This window comes from Carettochelys insculpta, chromosome 30, assembly GCF_033958435.1.
Source record: "Carettochelys insculpta isolate YL-2023 chromosome 30, ASM3395843v1, whole genome shotgun sequence".
NCBI lineage: Eukaryota > Metazoa > Chordata > Testudines > Carettochelyidae > Carettochelys > Carettochelys insculpta.
The window spans coordinates 12904903-12924648 of NC_134166.1; the positions used below are offsets into that span (position 1 = coordinate 12904903).

The following is a 19746-nucleotide window of genomic DNA, read 5'->3' on the forward strand; positions in this document are numbered from 1 at the left end:
GCAGTTCCCCCTTCCTTAGTTAACATTTTCCCCCACTCCAATCACTGCTGGCTCCAATAAGCCCCAGAGGTCCCACGTTCGAGTCTGCCTGTGGGCAGTTACAAGTGGGGCAGAGGAGGCTCAGCTGGGATTTTAACTGGGTCTCTGATGCATTTCCTCAGCTGGAGGAGTATGTAACTCACACACCTCCTGGGGGTGGGTCACTGTTTCATGTAGCGGCGCTTAGACCATTTGCAGAAAGGACGAATGAGTCGCCTTAGCCGATCACCCGCTGGCTTTTGGCTCATGCACTAAGCTCTAGAAATGCAGCATCCAATACGGTCTCGGCAAACGGGGCAGCACAATGTGGTGAAGCGCGGCTCTGAGCCACACACGTGGGACGCCCCTCTGGCCGCTCCACACACGCCCCAACCCATGGTGGGACAAGTGTGTGGCAGCAGCTGCAGAGGCAGCCTGGCAGACTCGGGCGGTTTGGGGATGCAGCAGCTGGGGCTCAGGGTGCATGGCTTGGGGCTGGCAGCTCCAGTGATTCACTGTGGGGCAGGAGGATAGGGGGCCTGGCTGTGGAGGGGTGGCAAGTGGGTGTCTTGCTTTTGGACACCACTGCTCTGGAGGTCTCAGGTTCAGGTCTGCTTATCGGCAGTTACACAGTGTTGCTGTGCAGATGTCAAACAGCTGCTCCTCCCCAGAAGCAGCTGCATTTCAGCACAGAGCAATTTCTGTTGCTCTATTCACAACAATGCTACCTGGCGCTCAGGTACTGGGGCTAGCCCTGACTGTCAAGCAAGATCTGCCCTGCTTCCTGCAGCACAGTACACCCCCCTCCCCCAAAGCCATGTTGGCGCTGGCCCTGACCTCCCAGAAAGAGCCCTCTTCCCCTCTGATCCAGCACAAACCAATCCTAAACTAACACGGTGTCTGGCCGCATTCAAGCTCTGGAAGAAGCCAGCCTGGTGGGGGATGCGGGATGAGTCTCCTGCCAACTGTTTATAAGAAGCACATGTTGGACAGAGCTGCAGGGAATGGCATTTTCCATGTCCCGTGGAGGGCAGGGACCCCTGCATCTCTGGGGTGGGAGGGAGCACGGACCATGCAGAGCAGAGCTGAGATGTGGAGAGCTGCAGGGCAGGATTTCTTCCATCTGGGGAAGGAACAGAACCACCAGCTCCTCCACTCCCACATGCGGCCTTGCTTGGGATGGTGTGCTTCAGGGGCAGGGATTTGGAGACGTGGCTCAGATCAGAACAGCCTCTGAGCTTCCCCCAGCCTGCACAGGCATGAGATGCATGCAGCCAGCTCTGGGGTGGGGCATCTGGGGAAGAGCCACGTGGCAACAAGGCACAGTGAAGAACAAGAAGTGGAGATGATGTGAAACTCCCTGCAGCACAGCAGCCCCAACCAAGCCTCCCCCGTTCCCTGAAGCACATGCCCCCACCCCGAGCCCACTGCCCTGCTCCCCGCAGTACAGTGCCACCCCCACAGAGACCCCACCCTTCCCTCTGCAACCTGGAACCCCCTGCCGAGCCCCTCCACTGTACTGAGACACTGGGGTTATTAATGCTGAGTGTAGGAGAGAGCTGCTCTGTCCCCAGCCAGCTGGCATGCATTCTTGCTGCCTTGTGATCCAACCCCCCAGCCAGCCCTGGAGGGTCTGGGGCCCAGCTGCTCAGCAGCTGTTTCCTGTTGTTCCTCCATCTCTTTTCCCTGGGCCAGGCCCTGGCCTCTCATTTCCACCCCTCTCTCCCTCAAGCTGGGGGAAGGGGGGAGCTGAGGGTCTGACTGACAGGTCTCGAGGGTGGGAGGAGGTCTCCCTGGCTAGTAATGGCTGCGGGGAGGGGGAGGACACGTAGTCCACATCTTCACAGCAGTCAAGATGCCAGTTTGGAGGTTGCTGGGCCCATGGGGCTCGGAGATAGAAACTTGGCTACCCTGGCTGGGCAGGACCAACTACGAACTGGATCCCCCGGCCTGAGAACTGCCCCCCAAATTGGCCATTGAGCAGATGTTTGAACTGCACCCCCAAGGGATTTAAAACCCTCCAGTGACAGGCAGTCCCCTGCAACCCCTGGGAAGTTATCCCTGGGGGAATTACTCCCACTCTGCTAAAAGTTTCCCTGGTATCCCAGCTTGTGTTTGTCCAGCTTCACTTCCCAGCAGCTGGCAGAGGTGTGATTGGTGACCCTGCTGGATCTAACAGCCTGGTAGTAAGAGGTGGCACGTGCTTCAGGGACAGGGTGGAGGCTGGGCTGGGGGTGCTGCACTGCAGGGAGTGTCACATAATCCCCACTTCTTGTGCAGCATTGCCAGGCGGCTATTCCCCAGATGCCTCACCCCAGAGCTGGTTGCATTCAGCATTGGTAGATACTCACAGACGAGGATCAGGTCCCCCCTTAACCTTCCCTGTGTCGGGCTCGATAGATGGAGCTGCCTGAGTCTCCTGCTCCAAGGCAGGTTTCCAACCTTGCAACCCTGCCCCCCACCCTGTTATCTTCTCTGACCCGCTTCCCCATTCGGGGGCACAAGCTTGCCCCCCCCCCCCCGCCGCACCCAGAGGGGGAATAACCTCTCTGCTCCCACTTGCATGTCACCACTTTCTGCCCCTCGAAGCTCGTGTGCAGCGGGACCCCTCCCTCCGCTCCTCCCCGCCACGTGTCTCGTTGGCGCGGCTCCACCAGCCCCTGGCCCCGGCCGACGCACTTTCCGGCAGCGTTTTGGGCCAGGCCGCTGCGTGCCTCAGTTTCCCCATGTTTGCCACAGCACCCGCCGGGGGCTGAGGGAGGTGGGAATGGAGAGAATGGGGCGAGCGAAAGCTCTGAGCCTAACGGGGTGAAAACCCCGCCCCCAGCCGTGACGAACAACCCCCCTTGTCCCCCTCCCTCCTCTTAGGACGGTCTCCCCTCGCTTGGTTTCTCCACACTCCCCCCCATCTGGTTAGTTTCTTCCCCCAGTGCTCCCCTCGCTCGGTTGGTATCTCCCGCCAATGACCCTCCGGCTGAGGCCCTCTCCTCCCCCGCCCCCCGTCTCCCGGCCAATGGGAGCCCGGTTCCCCGGTGACGCGAAAAGAACCCCCCCCCCCCCCCGCGGGGTGGTGGTAGTGGGAGCGCGCTGCGGGCTCGTGCCCGGCCGGGCCGCGCGGAGACACGGCGCGAGAGGGTGAGAGAGCCGGGGCCGCGCCCAGCCCCCCGCCCGTGCAGCCGGGAACCCCCCCCCGCGTCCCCAGGGAGCCCCGCCTCCCGCGTGGGGCGCCCCTCCCCTGTGCACTCCCCGGTGTCCCCCGGGCGCCGGGTCCCCCGACGGGGCTCCATCCCCCCGCCCCCAGGGAGCGTCCCCGTCCTCTGCTCCCCCGGGCACAGCAGGGTGCCGCCCTGCCCCTTCCCTCTTGCACCCCGGGCTACTGCCCCGCCCCCTACTCCCCCCCAGGCACCCTCCCTCATGCACCCCCGGGGGACCCCCGTCCCTTGTTCCCCCTCCCCTGTGCACGCCGGAGTACCACCCCTGCCCTCTGCTCTCGCTGCCCCCGGGCAGGAAGGGTACTGCTTCCCGGAGAACCGCCGCTTGCTCCCGCTGCCTTGTGCCCCCGGGGGAGCCTCTGTCCCTTGCTCCCCCCATGCACCTCTGGTACCTCGGGGAGCCCCTTTCCATCCTGCACCCCCCAGGGAGAGCCCCTCTCTCTGTTCCTCCTCATGCATATGTGGGGTACTGACACGCCCCCTGCTCTCCCCATCCTGCCTCTGCTCCCCTGCAAAGCCACTTTCCCCTGCGCATCCCTGAGCTATCTCACCCTGTGCCCTCCCCGTTCTCCTGCCTCCCTCATCTCAGGGGCACTCCCTGCTCTCGCCAGCCCACTCCCCATGGCGAGTGTTCCCTCTCCCGTTGGGGATACGCGGGGGCACGTGCTGCCCTCACTAGGGGAGGGGTAATGAGCGGGGAAGTTCATCTAACTCTGTGCCTCTCTAGCTGTTTTCTCCCCCTGCTTTCTGCTCCACCCCCCATTGCTCAGACCCAGGGTCCCTTCAGCATCCCTCCTCTCAGGCTGGGCAGGAGGTGCAGGTCCGGGAAACAAGGCTGCGTCTGGCTGTCTGCACAGGGGGTCACCCCACAGCCATGGAGACGCTCCCCCAGCCATTCATGCATCTCATGCTGGGAGCTGGGCCTGACTGGGCTGAGTTGCACCAGGCAGTCCCTGCAGCCCCTGGCACCGTTCCCTGTGACCTGGGTGTTTATGCTGTTGCTCGGGGGAGATGCCAGCCCCCTGCAGCTGAGTCTCAGAGTATCCGTAGCTAGGTTTTGTTTCTACTGGTGGTGCACGTGAACGGAAAAATATTATTCTGCACATGCGTTAGCGGGAAGCATTGGCTGCTGGGCAACTGGAGTTGCAGCTGTGTCACTCCTGCACTGCCCCACTAGGCCCAACTTGTCCCCAGGAGTCCTGGCTTCCACCCCCACTCCTTTAACCCACTGGAGCCCACTCTCCTTCCAGGGCTGTACCCATCTAGGTCCCAATCTCACCCAGCAGGATACAGCACTGGTGGTTCCAGAAGCTGCCAAGCACCAGCCTGTGGTACTCACTGCCAGTGGAAGTTGGATGGCACCTGTGCGCAGGGGGGTTTATTCCTTCTGGTTTCATCCACAGGCACTGCTGGGCGCCGCCGCTTCTGGTGTCCGGCCGGCCAGGTGGATTCTCTCCCCAGCTCTGGGAGGGAAGTGGGACGCAGTGGTTAGGGTAAAGCAGTTGGAATTAGGACTTTTTGCCTGAAGTGGCAGAGGGCTGGGCTCTAATGGCCAGAGTGGGGGTCAGAACACCTGGGTTCCATCCCTATCTCAGGGGGAGAGTGGGTTCTGGTGGTTAGAGGGGCAAGGGCTGAAGCTGTCAGACTCAATGGGGCAGTTCTTTGGCCTGGCTGCTTGGTTCCAGTGCCAGGTTTGTGCAGCTCGGTTTCCACTGGGCTCTGCTCTTTGCCAGAGTGTTCTGCATGACTTTTCCCTCGCGTGCCATGGGGTGTGGCTGGCGCTGCATTTGGCTGGGTCGGGGTGTGCGGGGCAGTGAGGCTGTAATGACCACGGAGCTGGAGAAGGAGCCTGGTAGTGAAAGGTGCTGTGGGGGCTCATGGATCTGGCTGGGAGCCAGCAGCTGGTGGCTAACGTGAGCCGAAATCCAGCTCAGACACGGGGTGGAATTGCGGGGCTGTCCCCAGGCTGGGTCAGGAGCTGGTGGGACCCTGCTGTTGCCTTTATGAAGCAGCCAGAGAGCACAGCACATTATGCAAGTGGGGAAAGTTATCGCTGGGTGGGGAAACTGAGGCATTGAGTGGGGGAGTGATGGTCTTCCCCCCCCCTCCACCCCGCTCCTGGCCACCCATCGCTCCTCATTCCATCCCGGGTCAGCACTGCTCTCCACCACCTTGTCTGCCCCCCGGCTTAGTGCATCAGCACCACTAGCCTGCCCCGGCGAAGTTCCTGACCCCCTCCCTCCCTCCCCACTCCAGGCAGGTGCCCCTGAGCAGTCCGGGTGGCATGTCTGGGCGTGGGCCAGGCTCTGTTTCCAAAATTGCTGGTCAGGTTGGTCTGAGCCTGGCTCGGTGCCTGTTTCCTGGCTGGCTGAGCGCCTGTCCTGGGCACAGTCCCCACGCAGTGCCCAGCTGTCAGGGCCCTGCTGCCTGTCAATGAGTTACGGTCCCACTACACAGTTGCCTGGCACAGTCTGTGGAGTGGAGCCCATCCCCGCCCCAACCAGCTTCCCTGCCCTGGGGGTGGATCAGGGCGGGGGCCCTGTTCCCTTTTCCATCCCCAAGAAAGCCAACCCCCCTCCGGAAAGGCCCAATCCAGCCCCCCATCCTCCAGCCGCCCCAACCCCAGCTGGAGCGGAGCACCTGCTCCCTGAAGGGGAAAGCCCACCTGCCCCATTCCCCACCCACCCAAGCCAGGGGAAGGGTCAGGGTGCAGGCGCAGGCACAGCTGGGGTCCTGACTGGCCTCGCTGTGCAGAATGGTGCCAAGGGCCACGTTGTTGCTGGCGCACGTCCATGCCACTGACGTCAGGTCCACGCACGGCCGGCGCTTGTGTAAATGCCACGGGAGTGCCAGTGCAAGGGATTGTCTTCCGAGCTGGCTGGAATGCCTGGAGAGGTCACCTGTAGGACAGGGCGGGGCTGAGGAGGGAGGCCAGGAGTCAGGATTCCTGGGCTCTCTTCCTGGCTCTGGGAGGGTTGTGGGGCTTAGTGGTTAGAGCCATGCAGGCCGGGAGTCAGGACTCGGGGTTCTGTCCCCATCTCGCCCACCCATTCCTTCCCTGCCGGCTTGCAGTCCTTGCTGGGGTGGGACGGGTTGGGCAGGGGCCTGGGAGGATTGAGGGCTCATGTGAGCTACGTTTTGAGCATGAGCTTTCGTGAGCACAGACTCACTTCATCAGATGAAGTGAGTCTGTGCTCACGAAAGCTCACACTCAAATCTTTTCTGTTAGTTTATATGGTGCCGCAGGACCCTTCGTTGCTGTTACAGATCCAGACTAACACGGCTCCCCATCCGATACATGAGCTAAGTGTTAGCACAGTTCACCTTGTGGTTTCATTGGTGTTTGGCTGTGAAGTAACATGAGGCCAGTTCCCTAACCAGACAAAGGTAGATCAAACTTGGCCTTCCAGCTTTCTTGTGTTTCCCTTCTGGGCGTGTTGCTGACTGGAAATGGCAGTGTAGAGTAAATACATTCCCCTCTCTGTGGGGTAAAGGGCTCCCCTTTAATTCCAGTCCTCACTGGCTGGTTCGAGGTGGCTGTTCCCCGGCTGCCCTGCCCCAGAAGCGGCTGCACCTCAGCATCAGGTGAGCATTCTTTATGCAGTGTTATGTGTAACCGTTCCCAAGCTGCCCCACCCCAGTGACAATTGCCTTCCAAGTGCCAGGCACGCGGCGCCCAAGTTACACTTTTAATCTGCTAGATCCTGCTTCCTTCCTCTAGCTGCAGGGGTGGGGTGGGGAAGGCCCTTAGCGTGTGCCTCATGTCCAGGGCATGCTCTGTGATGGGGTTTGCTGCTTTAAGATGGGTGGGGAATGGCTGCCTGGCAAACCCTAGTCGTCTAAGCAACTGGAGGTTGGGGTGCTAAATACCTGGGGCTCTGTGGCCTCTAGGATGCAGACAGGGTCTCTGGGGTCCTGATATGTCCTGTGCTGGCCTTGGGATGAGATCCCAGGCACCCTGGCATCTCACCCTGTGCATGAGCTCTGCAGGGAATGGGGCAGCTGGGGGCCTCATTTCCTGTCCTGTAGCGACACCGATGTCCCCCGTTTCCACTTGGTTGTTTTTCTCCTGGCTCAGCCTGCTGGCCAGCTGCTGCGCTCTCCCCCAGAGGTGGCCGCATATCCAGGCTGAGTAGCATTGGGATGGAAAAGGGGTGGGTATTTTGTGTCTGTCCCTATTCCGCTCCCCCCTTGTGTCCTTCCTGCTTCCTCTCACCTTCTGTTCCTGTGCGTCCCCCCCCAGGGACAGAGCTCTGAGGCAGCTGCAGTGAGGGAGAGCCACCCCTCAGTGCCTGTCTGGAGGTAGGTACCCCAGGTTCCTTGCCTTGGGCCGAGCCTGGGGATCCCAGGCTGGAGTGAACTGGGGAGTTGGCACCTGCAGCAGGTGTTGGTTCTGATCCTGCCCCATGGAGGTGGGCTGGGGAGTCCCTGGACAACTGACCTGGTGCAGGCAGAGCCTGGGAGTTGTGCAAGGCTGGTCAATCTGGAGAAACCAGTTCCCAGATCACAGAGGCAGGGAACACCTTGCTGGGTGGGGCTGGGCAGCAGGACGCCTGGGTTCTGTCTCTGGAGGGGGGCACTGGGAGCCAGGTTGTGTGGGTTCTGTGCTGGAGAGGGAAGTGCTGTCCGGTGCTTACAGTGGGGGAGAGGCATTCTGGGCGCCAGGATGCCGGGGTTCCCTCACTGCTTGCATGATCCCCCTCCCCCCACAGTGGGAGCCCAGGAACAAAGAATGTCTGTAAAGTATGTAAAACATCCCGCCACCTGGATACAAAAGCAGCCACAGCCCCAGGTCAGGACTGACCATGGGGCGAGGCAGAGCCAGTCCCAGCAGGGACACCGGCCACAGCCAGGACCCCCTAGGCCAGCTGCAGCAATAACCAGTGCGCCTCACTCCCCTCCCAGAGCTGTGACCACCCCAGGAGTCCTGGCCGCCTGACCGACCGTCAGACCCTGCTCCCCTCCCACAGCTGAGAGTGGAACCCGGGAGTCCTAACTCCCCAACCACCAGAACCCCCTCCCGTCCTGGAGCCAGGGATAGAACCCAGGAGTCCTGGCCCCAGGTTGGCAGGTGGGAGTGGCGTGGAACCTGTCCTTCGGGCGGGGTCTGGTCCTGTTGATTTGGCTTTTGTCTCCCGATTGCCCCATTCCTACGTCAGGCACCTCCTGCAGTGCCTGGTTCACAGCTCCAGCCAGTGAGCTGCAGAAGCTGCCTGCACCAGGAGGTGAGCAGGGATGGGGGTTAGAGCGCTGGGGGGCTGGGAGCCTGGACTCCTGGGTTCTATCCCTGTCTTTGAGGGGGCGTGATTGAGGTCCAGTGGGGAGGGGGACTGGGAGCCAGGACTCCTGGGTTCTAGGCCCCGCTCTGGGAAGGGGAGTGGTGGCTAGTGGTTGGAACAGCAGGGGCCAGGCCAGCTGTATTGTCTCCCTAGTTCTTTGCAGCTAGTTAGGCTGATTCACACACACACCTCCCCCCGGCCTTTTTGTTCTGCAGGACGCTGTGTCTGTCCATCCCTGCCCAGGCTCTGCCCACTCACCGGCCATGGCTAGATGATCCCGGCCCCCTGCCATGCTGCAGTCTCGCGGCAGGTACCTGCTGCTCCTGCTGGGGGTGCAGCTGGTGGTGATGGCGCTGCTGTACCGCGAGGGCTACCGCCGGCGGGTTGCCTATTTCCTGGGCATCCTCTACAAAGGGGGGACCCCAGCTGGGCTGGGGGGGCCGCGCGGCACCACCCAGAATGCCTCACAGCCCGGGGACGTCTATGCCAACCTGAGCCTCATCGCCCGATCCCCGCTGCGCCCGGAGGAGTTGCCTTATTGCCCTGAGACCTCCCCGTTCCTCGGTAAGGGGCGCCCGGATGCTTGGGTTCTAGCTCTGGCTGGGAGGGGAAGCAGGGCTGGGGAGAGAGCAGGGGGGGCTGGGCTGGGAACCAAGACAGCTGGGTTCTGTCCCAGCTCAGGGAGGGGAGTGGGGTCTAGTGGTTAGAACAGCTGGGCGCCAGGACTCCTGGGTTCAGCCCCTGGCTGTGGGGCAGAGATCTCGGGGGGCTGGTGTGGATTTGAAGCTGGGGGGTTGGCCCCCCAGCACTGGGAAGCTCCATTTGGCCAGGGCTGAGACATTTGCCTGGACCCTGTTCCCTACAGCGGGCCCCATCCGGGTGAGCTTCCCCCCAGGGCTGACTCTGGAGCAGATTCTGCACAAGAACCCCTACGTGACGGCGGGGGGCAGGTACCAGCCACCTGACTGCGACGCCCTGCACCACACGGCCGTCATCATCCCCCACCGCAACCGGGAGCAGCACCTGCGTTACCTGCTCTACTTCCTGCACCCCTTCCTGCAGCGTCAGCAGCTCAGCTACGGCATCTACATCATCCACCAGGTGCCCGGACACCAGCTCTTTTCGGTGGTGGGGGGGGCCGCGGGGCAGATTCCTGGGTTCTCTCCCCAGCTCTGGAAGGGAAACGTGGGCTAGTGGTTAGAGCTTGGAGTGCTGGGAGGCAGGTGGGGGTGCTATCCTGGTGCTATCCTGAATTTGGGAGGGGGGTAGGGGCTAGTAGTTGGGTTGGGGTGCTGGTTCCCTCTCTAGTTGTGGGAGGAGCTTGGGGGCAAGGGTTAGACCAAGGGTTAGGAGGGAGGACTACCGGGTCCCCTCCCCAGCTCTGGAAGGGGTATGGGGGCTAGTGGTTAGAGCAGAACATGGGGAGCCAGGATTCCTGGTTTCTGTGTTGAATCTGAGAGGGGAGTAGGGGCTAGTGGCTAGAGCACAGGGGAGACGCTGGGACTCCCGGATTTTCTCTGGAAGGGCCGTGGGGGCTAGTGGTTAGAGCAGAGGCTGGCAGTAACCCTGCCCCGTTCCCCACATCAGGCTGGGAACTACACCTTTAACCGGGCCAAGCTGCTGAACGTGGGGTTCAAGGAGGCGATGAAGGACGAGGACTGGGACTGTATGTTCTTCCACGATGTCGACCTCATCCCCGAGGACGACCGCAACCTGTACACCTGCGACCGCTTCCCCAAGCACGCCTCCATCGCCATGGACAAGTTTGGCTACAAGTGCGTCCCCATGCCCCACCCCAGAGGTGGCTGCATCCCTATGCTGGTCTAGGGGCCTTCAGATAATCAGCCCCTGTGCTCCATCCCCCAGGTGGTCACATCCCTGTGCTGGTTGAGGGGGCCCCCAGATAACCTGCCCACCTCTCACACTGGGCAAAGGGTGCCCAGATGACCAGGCCCGTGCTCCACCCCAGAGATGGTCGTATCTCCATGCTGGATGAGGGCTCCTGGATAATCAGCTCCCATGCCAAAGGTGGCTGCTTCTCTGCATTGAGCAAGGAGTCCCCAGATAACCAGTCCACCATGTTATTTCACTGGGCAAGTGGGTTTATGGATAACCAGCACCCAGGCCTCACCCCAGAGGTGGCCGCATCTCTGGCCAGTGTGATCGACAGCCTGGTTTCCCTTCCCCTGTGGTCACAGCCCATCTGACCCTGCACCCTCATCCCGGCAGGTTGCCCTACAAGACCTACTTTGGGGGCGTGTCGGCGTTGACCCCGGAGCAGTACATGAAGATGAACGGCTTCCCCAACAACTACTGGGGCTGGGGGGGAGAAGATGATGACATCGCTGTGAGGTATGGGGCAGAGCAGTGGGCAGTCTCGCGGCTCAGCGCCCATTGGGGGGCTGCGGGGGGGTGCTCCATGTGACCCACCAGCTGGGCCAGCCCAGGTTTATGGGAGGAACCACACGATCTGATACAGGGAAACTGAGGCACACGTGCAGTGCAGCTGGGGAGAGAGCCCAGGAGTCCTGGCTCCCAGCCCCTCTGCTGCGGGTGGGGGGCACAGCAGGATACCAGGACTAGAAGGACCCCTTGCTTTTAATCTCCTGACCCTGCCCACTCCCCCAGGGTGGCACTGAGCGGTATGCTGATCTCCCGGCCCTCCATCCAGCACGGCCGCTACCGCATGATCAAGCATGGGCACGACAAGGGCAACGAGCAGAACCCCAAGAGGTGAGGGGGGGTTTGGGGGGGCAGGCCAGTGGGAGGGGGCAGGCTATGGGGGGAGGGGAGCAGCGTGGAGGGATCCGGGTGGTGGTGGGGAATCCTGGTAGCGGGAGGTGGGGGGCAGGGATGAGGGGGTCCTTATGCAGAGGGGAGATCGGGGCAGGTGTTGGACAGCACCAGGGTTCCCTGTAAGCTGAGCGCTTGGGGCAGCCCTCTCCACCGCCCCCCAAGAAGAGATTCAGGCGCCCCCTGGCTCATGAGCAGCGCCCCCAGCCGGCAGCCTGTGTTTCTATTGGTGGTGCACGTAGGCATGTGTCTCGGTGCACTTAATAAAATGCCTTCCACACACGGATTGGGGGAAAAACAGAACATTGGCTAGCAGCCAGAATGGGGGGAAGGGACCTCGTCCAGCTAACACCCCCCCCTTCCCCCCTCCCCAACGAACCACCCCTCCAGGTTTAACCTGCTGGCCAAGACGCGGCGGACCTGGCGCCAGGATGGCATGAACACGCTGGAGTACGAGCTCCTGGCCAAGGAGCGCCTGCCCCTCTACACCAACATCACCGTGGCCATCGGCACCGAGAAGGACCTGCGCCGCTCCACGTGACCTCCCACCCCCGCCGTGGGGTGGGGACTTGGGGGGCTGCGCCTGGCTCCTGGACTGAACTCCCCACCCCCCATGCCACCCTGGACTGAGCAACCAAAGACGCCCAGCTGGAGGGGGCAGGGCCTTGGGTTGGCCCTGCGGGGGAGGGGGGATAGAGCCCCTGAGGGGGCGAGGTGCGGTGTGGAGTGGGGCCCCAACGTGAGGGGATGGGGGCCCTCACCCTGGTGCTGGGAGGGGGGGGATTGGGCCTCGGGTGGGGCTCCTGAGCCCGGGCCCCTGCTGCTGGGGGTGGGGGGGAAGGGCAGAATCAGGGCCCAACTGGTCCCAGAACCTTTTGTCAGGGCTGTTTTTTATACAGAGGTCTGCGGGGGGCGGGGCTAGTTTCGGGGGGCGGGGCTTGCTGTCCTACTCACAGAGGGGGCTGCCCCCCCTCGCACAGACCCCCTCTTTCTTATTAAAGTGCAATTTATTTTACGGCACCGCCCCCCACCTCCCTTCCAGCCTGGTTTGTTGCTGGGCGCTGTGCGTCGGGGGGCTGTTCTGGGCTGGAGGGCTGTGCGTTGCGAAGCTGCAGCTTGGGGGTTGGGGGGGGGGGGGTTAGCTGTGTCCAGGGACCTGCTGGTGCCAGCCCTGACAGCCATTTTCTCTGCCCCCAGAATTGAGGCCCAGCACACGCCCCCCAAGGTGCTGGACTAGAGGGAGACTCTTCCCGTCCCCAGGGCAGCACATGGGTGCTGTGGCTGGCAACCCCAGTGCAGCTGGCTCCTGGCCGTGCAGTGTGTGTGTGGGGCGGGGGAGCTGTGGGGCAGAGGTGGGGGTTGCAGGTGGGCTTGGGGGGTAGGGCCAGGGCTGGGGTGGGGAAATGAGGGGTGTTGGCAGAGCTGGGGGTCTCCACAATGCTGACCTGCCCCTGAGGGGTGTTTGGGGGCATGGGACAGCCTCGGGCAGCACCGCATTCCTGCCTTTCAGTTACAGAGAGTTCTGCTGCGAGGGGGGAAGAGTGAAACCCCAAAGTCTGCTGAGAGCCAGAGCCAGGTGCAAGGAGCTGCCTTGGCTGTGAGCAGCACAGCCAGGCTGCATGCGTATGCCCCCAGCTGGCAAAGTGGGACCTCCGTCGTGGCGCTCTCAGCCAGCAGCAGGGTCCCTGCCGTTCCAGGCCAGCAGCTTTTCAGGGGTGCTGGGTGCAGGCAGCCCATCTAGGCCCCTGATTACCTCTGTTGCCATTGATGTTCCACAGACCCTGTGCATCTTCCTGACCTGGGTGGACCATGAGCAGCCCAGGGTCCCCCAGCTGGTCGGAGGGCAGCGGGTGGGGGGCCGGGGGTATCATCCAAGGCCTCCACATGTAGTACAGGAGCAGAGGGCAGCAGGAGACACCCCCAGGCTTCTGGCCTCCAGCCCCGTAACTGACCACTGGACGCTGCTTCCCTTCTAAAGCGCAGGAGCAAACCCAGGTGCCCTGGCCCCCAGGGCTGGGGCCTTAGCCCTCCCTCACACCCAGGCTGGGGGGATCCCCCATCGTTCACTCTGCTGTCAGGCCAGGTGTGGGGCAGGGGTGTTCATCTGCAGTGGGGAAAGGGGATTTGAATGGCCCCTGGGTTAGCTAACCCTGTGATCAGCCCTACCCAACTTTTCAGGCTTTTGCCTCTTGACCTGTGGGCTTGGCCCCAGCTGAGAGGGGAGTGGGGCCTAGCAGTTAGAGCTTGGGGAGGGGCTGGGAGCCAGGATGCCTGGGTCCTTCCAGCTGTGGGAGGGGAGAGGGGTCTAGTAGTTAGAGCAGGGAGGCGGGCAGTGCCCTGCAGTTTCTAGCATCTCCCTCCCCCTCTCCCCACATCCCTTCCGCTTTTTGAGGGTTTCCTGTCCAAGCTGTCACACAGCTCCGTCCCCGGCAGCCGGCCCCTCCTGCGGGGATCCCAGCACCCGGCCGACACCCTCAGCCAGCCTCCGCTGCCCCGTGGCACCATGGGCCCCCCGGCACCTCCGATCCTCTGTGCCCTGGTGGCCTTGGCCTGGGCACTGCTGGGTGAGTCTGACCCCTCTGGGGGGGAAGTGTCTCCCCTGCAGCTCCCCAAATTGCAGCCTCCCCAGATCTCTCCCCTCACCTGTAGCCCCCCGCCCCCAAAGCCTCACCCCACCGGCCCCATCTGTCCCCTTCCCAACATGTTCACCTGGATCTGTCCCCCATGCTGGGTGAGATCAGCACCTGGCCCATTCACACCCTCCAGGACCGGCCTTCCCCCACCTTCACAGGAGCCCCCCAGGTCCCCCCATACCTTCCCAACCGACCTGGGCAGAAAGCCAGCTGCTGAGTCCATCTCCCCACCCAGCTGTGCAGATGGGCATTAGTGGGAGGCTATGGGGCTGGCAGGTGGGGGTCCCAGACCTGTTTCCTTCTCCATCTACCCACCGCTCCCCGCAGCTCGGGACTTCCCAACCCCTCTGTCCCCCTCTGCACCTGCTGGGCTTCTCCCTTCGCAGGAGAGACTCACCAAAGAGCAACACTCTAGGGGGATGGGCAAGGCCAGGACTCCTGGGTTCTCTCCCTGGCTCCTGGAGGGTTGTGGGGCCCACTGGTTAGAGCAAGGAGGGGTGTGAGAGCCCAGACTCCTGAGTTCTATCCCTGGCTCCCGGGAAGTCGGTGCAGTGAGAAGTGGGGCTGGGAGCAACAACTGTGGGGTTCCACTCGTGTGGCCTTGATCAAATCCCTGACCCTGCTCCCTGCCTCAGTTTCCCCTGATGGATGGGGTCAATGGGACAGCACAGGTGGACCAAGGGCGGGGACTGGGGACACAAGCTGTCTGGCTGCCCCGGGGAACTGAGACGCCTTGTTATGTGTCTCCCCTCCCCCTGCACTGTTTGATGTATCCTTCCTCATTCTGGCTCCAGCCTTTGTGTGTTTAAAAATACCCAACCGCAGGACTCGAGCTTCCACCCTGCTCAGCCCTGGCACATGCTGGGCATGTTAATCTAATGGAACCCAGGCGTCCTGGCTCCTAGCCACCACCCCCCCGACCACTAGACCCCACTCCTCTCTTAGGGCTGGGGGGATACCCAGCAGCCTTGGGTCCCAGCCCCACCCCCCCCACTCTAACCAGTGGGCCCAGCTCCCCTCCTACAGTCAGAGTGAACCCGCAACTCCTGGCTCCCGCTTGCTGTAACCACTAGGCTCCACACCCCGCACAGTCAAGGCTAGAACCTAGACGTCCTGGCTCCCAGCACCCCCCCCGCTCTAACCACTAGACACAACTGCCCTCCTAGACATAGGGAAAGACCCCAGGGGGTTATGGCAGGTGGCGGGGGTGTCAATGGTACAGCGCTGTCATGGCATGGTGTGCTCAGGGTGTTCGATACAGGGAGCTAAGGGCCAGAGGGTGGCAGATGTGGGCGGGGGTGGATCTGTCTCCACCTCCCCGCCCTGGGGGCCCAGCACAGGATCCAGTCAGGCACCAAACAGAGAAACCAGGCCTGAGAAATTGCCCAGGGGCCTTGCAGCTTTGGGGGATCTGAACCTGGCGCTTGCAGCTCTGGGAAGGGAGGGGGGCTGGTGTCAGTGTGTGAGGGGGAAGAAGTGGGGAGTCACAGTCAGCATATGGGTGCTACAGTCAGGGTGACTCCAGGGAGCTGAGATCAGCACCCCCACCCTGCCCCCCAGGTCAGCCCCTGGGCATGCACACAGCAAAGTGCCCTGTGGGGCCCAGGCCACTGGCGTGAGGGGGTGGGGTGACTGGATTGGGGGGTGTAAGGGAAGGAGGGGCAGGGCAGAGGGAGCTGTGCACACCTGCAGCCTGGCCTGGGGTGCCCCAATCCTCGGCCGGGCCCAGCCCAGCAACGGTTAAGCCCAGCAGAGCAATTCCTTCACCCACTGCCTTGCTGTGATCAGCCAAATAGGGCCTGGACCCCCTCTGCTCTAACCACTAGGCATCACTTCCCTCGCAGAACCCAGGCATTTCCTCACACCCCCAGGGCCTCCAGCTGGGAGGCCCAGCCAGTGTTCCCTGTAAGCTGAGTGCCTGGGTGGCTGCCCAGGAGAGCGCCAGGTGCCACCCAGCCGAATAGCAGAGCCCCCCGGCTGGTGTCTACTGGTGGTGCGTGGCCACACACACCTCAGCGCATGTAACAACATTGATTCTGCCCCCGGATGGAAAAAATTAGAGGAACCCCCCCCCCACCTTCCCCAGCTCCCCTCCCAGAGCCAGACATAGCACCCAGGAGTCCTGCCCACCCGCCCCCAGCCCCTCGGTGCTAACCATTAGTCCCTGCTCCCCTGCCAGAGCCAAGGAGAGAACCCAGCAGTCCTGACTCCCACGTGCCCCTCCCCCAGGTTCTCTCCATTAGACTGAGCCCTGTTTTTGTCTTGCAGGTTGTGTTAACGCGCAGAGAGGTGAGGAGCCCCTGCATCCCTGCCCGCACCCCCCCAGTTCACCTCCCTGCCCCCGCCCCTGCTCCCCCACTGCCTCAGCTCCCCCTGACCCTGCACCCCCACTGCCTCAGCTCCCCTCCCTGCTCCCTCACATCTTTTCTCTGCCCCCCCACTGCCCTCTCACCCTCCTGTGCCCCACACCCCGTTGCCTTGCCCTCCCTCACTGCAGCCACCCCCTCCGTGCTCTTGGCCCTGGGCTCCCCCTGTTCTCCCTGCCCCCCCCAACACCCCACAGCTGCATCGCTCGATGCCCATGTGTCTCTCTCCCCTCCCCCCAGATTGCACTGGCTGCCCCCAGCTGAGCGGGGGCCTTATCGCGGGGCTGGTCCTGGGGGACCTACTGCTGACTCTGCTTATCGCCCTGGCTGTCTACTGCCTGGCCAGCAAGATCCACCACCGCCGGAGGGCGCTGGAGACCTCTCAGGGTATGGGGCGCACATGGGCTGGGGCAGGAGCCAGGGGTTGGGGAACACGTGAGCTGGAGCAGAGCCCAGGGGATGGTTCTGGGGGGCATAGAGGGTCAGGTATAGGGCAGGGGAGGAATTGGGGGGGGCAGGGTATGGGGTTGGAGGGGTGCCAGGGCTGCAGATGTGGGGGAGGGAGCCAGGGACACCAGAGCACAAGGGGATCGCAGGGAGAAGGGGGCACCTTGGTGGAGTGAGACTGTCCTGGAGCAGGCGTCTCTGCTCTGCCTGTGTCTGTCTGTCCCTGATCCCCACCAGCATGGACAGACAGACATTTCTTTCTTTCCCTCACCCATCAGGGGAGGCCAAGCCCCAACCTCTAGAGATGGAGTCACCGTACCAGGTGAGCATGACCTGCTGTCTCTGCTGGCCCCAGCCCCTCACCTCCGCAGTGTACAGTGTTGGGTTGTCTCAGCCATACGTCAGTGTCCCTGCGCTGACCACAGTGTGTGGGGATTTGCCTTCAGCTGCAGCCACTGGCTGGCAGGGGGGTCTCAGCTCCCTTCTGACACTAACGGTCCTTATCACTGTCATTTTAACCTCCATCCTGCCAGATCCTGCACAGATCCCACTCCCGGGATAAAACCCAGAAATCCTGACTCCCATCCCAGCCCCTACACTAACCACTAGACCCTACTCCCCTTCCACAGCTGTCCTAGAACCCAAGAATCCTGACTCCCAGCCCTTCCCCTGTTCTGCTAACCCCTAGACCCCACACTTCTCTTAGAGCTGGGGGCAGAAGCCAGGAATCATGGTTTGCCACCCTCCCCTCCAACCCCCTCCCCCCACTCAAACCACTAGACTTTACTGCCCTCCCCAGCTAAAACTGAGCTAAAACCCAGGAGGCCTGGCCCCCATGACCCCTCTCTGACACGTTCTCTGTTCGTAGGAACTCCAGGGTCAGAGACTGGATATTTACAGTGACCTGAAGAAAGCAGGAGCCAATTATTAAAGCCCCATCTCAGTCCTGCGCCCAAGCGGCCCGTGCCAGGGTGTTCAATCCATGTGGCCTTTCCTGCTGGTCTCCGTGCCATCTGCTCTGAACTTGTGCTATGCAAACTGGCCATCCCCAAATCGCCAGAGCTGATACTGCCGTGGGCTCAGGCGCAAGATTCTCCCCAGCTCTGCAGAGGTGCATTTCCACTCTGCTGTATTCATGTCAGCCCAGTTCAAGGGCTGGGCTCGTCTCAGCGGAGGGGGTGACAAAGCCCCCGACCCTGGGTGTATTTTTATTATCTTAACCAAGGTTTTGCACTGGGAATTTCCATCTTTGTTCTTTTCCTTGTTGACATTGATACAGTTTCAGCTTTAACAAAAGATTTTTTGCTTGGAAATGTCCTTACCTGCTGCTGTTTCCTTTAAAGTTACTGGGTTGATGTTAACAAAGTTACTGGGTTGGAAATTGCCAAGGTCGCTTTTTGCTGTATTGAAATTCATTGTCCAGTTTCTATTTTAACACACTTTTAAAGTTGAGAATTTATCAGCATTTTCCTCTTTTCCTTTCTTGTTGCTGTAACTGGTCCTAGGACAGTGTTAACATTTTGTTCGCTGGGAGATTCCTTGGTATCCAGGTTTTCCTGGTTAAAGCCATTGGTACAATTTCCTGGTTAACAAAGATCTTGGGCTAGGAATTTCCCAAATTATTTTGTTGGTGTTGAAGTGCTGGGTACGATTTCAAGTTTATTTTCTGCAGCTTTCCTCAGAGGCACCCCTGAGCACCAGGCAAGCCATTGCTATCAGGTGTTATATGCAGCTGTTACCCCACTGTCTCCCCCAGGAGTGGCTGCATCTTGCCACCAACTGAGCCATCCCAGCAGATAAGACCTCTGAAGAGCTGGTGTCCCCTAGAAGGCAAAGGCCCCGTGTCCCATTTCCTGTGTCACCCAAGTCAGCCAGTCCCTGTCCTGGGGCTGGATCAGAGCTGGATCCCACCTAGAGAGACACCGTGGAAGTCACAGTAAAGCGCCACTCCAGTCAAAATAAACAGGCCCCACTTGTTTTAATGGGAAAGAGGAAGAGAAGCAGTCAAACCATTTATAGCCCCAGATCCTTTGATGCTTAGCTGCACTGATGGGGGTCTAGTGGGGGGAGAAGAGGGTGTCTTCTATTTCCTCCTCATACTTGGGGTGACAGGGGAGCACCCCGAATGTTTCATTCCTTGGCATTAGCTCAGGAGTGGACCAGCTCCTTTCATTGCCCCTTGATGTGGGGCTCTCCCAGCTCCCCCCAGATCTGGGGTGTCTCCCCCCTGATCCAGCCCTTCTCCTGCTCCAAATGGTGCTGTGCCAGATCTGAATTTGGTACCCCCCCAAACTGGCCCCAGAGTCCATGCCCTCCAGGGCCCAACACACCCGAGGGGAAAGTGAGCCCCAACAAGAACTGCCTTGACATTCACCCCCGCAAACTGGGGAAAGCCTCTGGGATGGACCATGAAACTGGGATCCTCAGGTTACCTCCTAACTCAGGACAGGGGTGTGATTCTGGCACAAACCATCGGGGCAGTAGGAGATCCAAGATTCCACCTGACTGCTCCCCAAATCCATGATGACAACAGCCCCCTAAGTAGACACCTTCCAGAGAGGAAAGGGGGTGTGTCCCATTCTCTGCCCCCCTGATCTAGCCAGTCCCCCAACCTGGGGTTGGAATGGAGCCAGTACTGCCTCAAAGGGAAAGAACTTGTGTCTAATGCTCCATGCTCTCCACCCCTTGGGCCCCCCCCAGGCCCCCCAGTCTGAGCCAACACCCCACAGAGGGGAAAGGCCCCATGTGCCATGTACTGGGGCAAGACGTTAGTATCTGCTGAGAATGTCTATCTGCTGGTGGCGAGGATGGTGTCAGCGGTGGGATCAGCTAGGTGCTGGAGAGGGAGGGGGTCAGTTGACTCTTCCAGGCATGTTCATATAAACCTTCTGCTCTTCTACAGAGATACAAGCAAAGGGCATCTGTTAGCAAACAGCCCCTCTCAGGCAGGGGAGAGGGGAATTCTGGCACTGGGGCAGGAGGTGGCACAGGATTGGGG

The 19746-nt window shown here is 61.4% G+C and overlaps 2 protein-coding genes across 5 annotated transcripts; both read left to right on the top strand.

The window, feature by feature from the left end:
* Nucleotides 1-3080: 3080 nt before the first annotated feature.
* Nucleotides 3081-12030, top strand: LOC142003593 (beta-1,4-galactosyltransferase 3-like). Of its 3 annotated transcripts, XM_074980673.1 has the most exons (8): nt 3132-3153; nt 6744-6815; nt 8725-9073; nt 9375-9610; nt 10097-10284; nt 10739-10861; nt 11138-11242; nt 11693-12030. In XM_074980673.1, the coding sequence occupies exons 3-8, from the start codon at nt 8800-8802 to the stop codon at nt 11841-11843; spliced, it is 1077 nt and encodes a 358-aa protein (XP_074836774.1). In that variant the 5' UTR covers nt 3132-3153; nt 6744-6815; nt 8725-8799; the 3' UTR covers nt 11844-12030. The 3 variants fall into 3 exon arrangements, with proteins under 3 accessions (XP_074836773.1, XP_074836774.1, XP_074836775.1); XM_074980672.1 differs by lacking the exon at nt 6744-6815 and having other exon boundaries at nt 3081-3153; XM_074980674.1 differs by lacking the exons at nt 3132-3153; nt 6744-6815 and adding an exon at nt 7474-7532.
* A 1595-nt stretch (nt 12031-13625) lies between these two features.
* TYROBP (transmembrane immune signaling adaptor TYROBP) lies at nt 13626-18689 on the top strand. Of its 2 annotated transcripts, none has more exons than XM_074981144.1 (5): nt 13626-13866; nt 16204-16224; nt 16542-16688; nt 17027-17070; nt 18505-18689. In XM_074981144.1, the coding sequence occupies exons 1-5, from the start codon at nt 13806-13808 to the stop codon at nt 18529-18531; spliced, it is 300 nt and encodes a 99-aa protein (XP_074837245.1). In that variant the 5' UTR covers nt 13626-13805; the 3' UTR covers nt 18532-18689. The 2 variants fall into 2 exon arrangements, with proteins under 2 accessions (XP_074837245.1, XP_074837244.1); XM_074981143.1 differs by lacking the exon at nt 18505-18689 and adding an exon at nt 17617-18069.
* The last annotated feature ends 1057 nt before the right edge of the window (nt 18690-19746 follow it).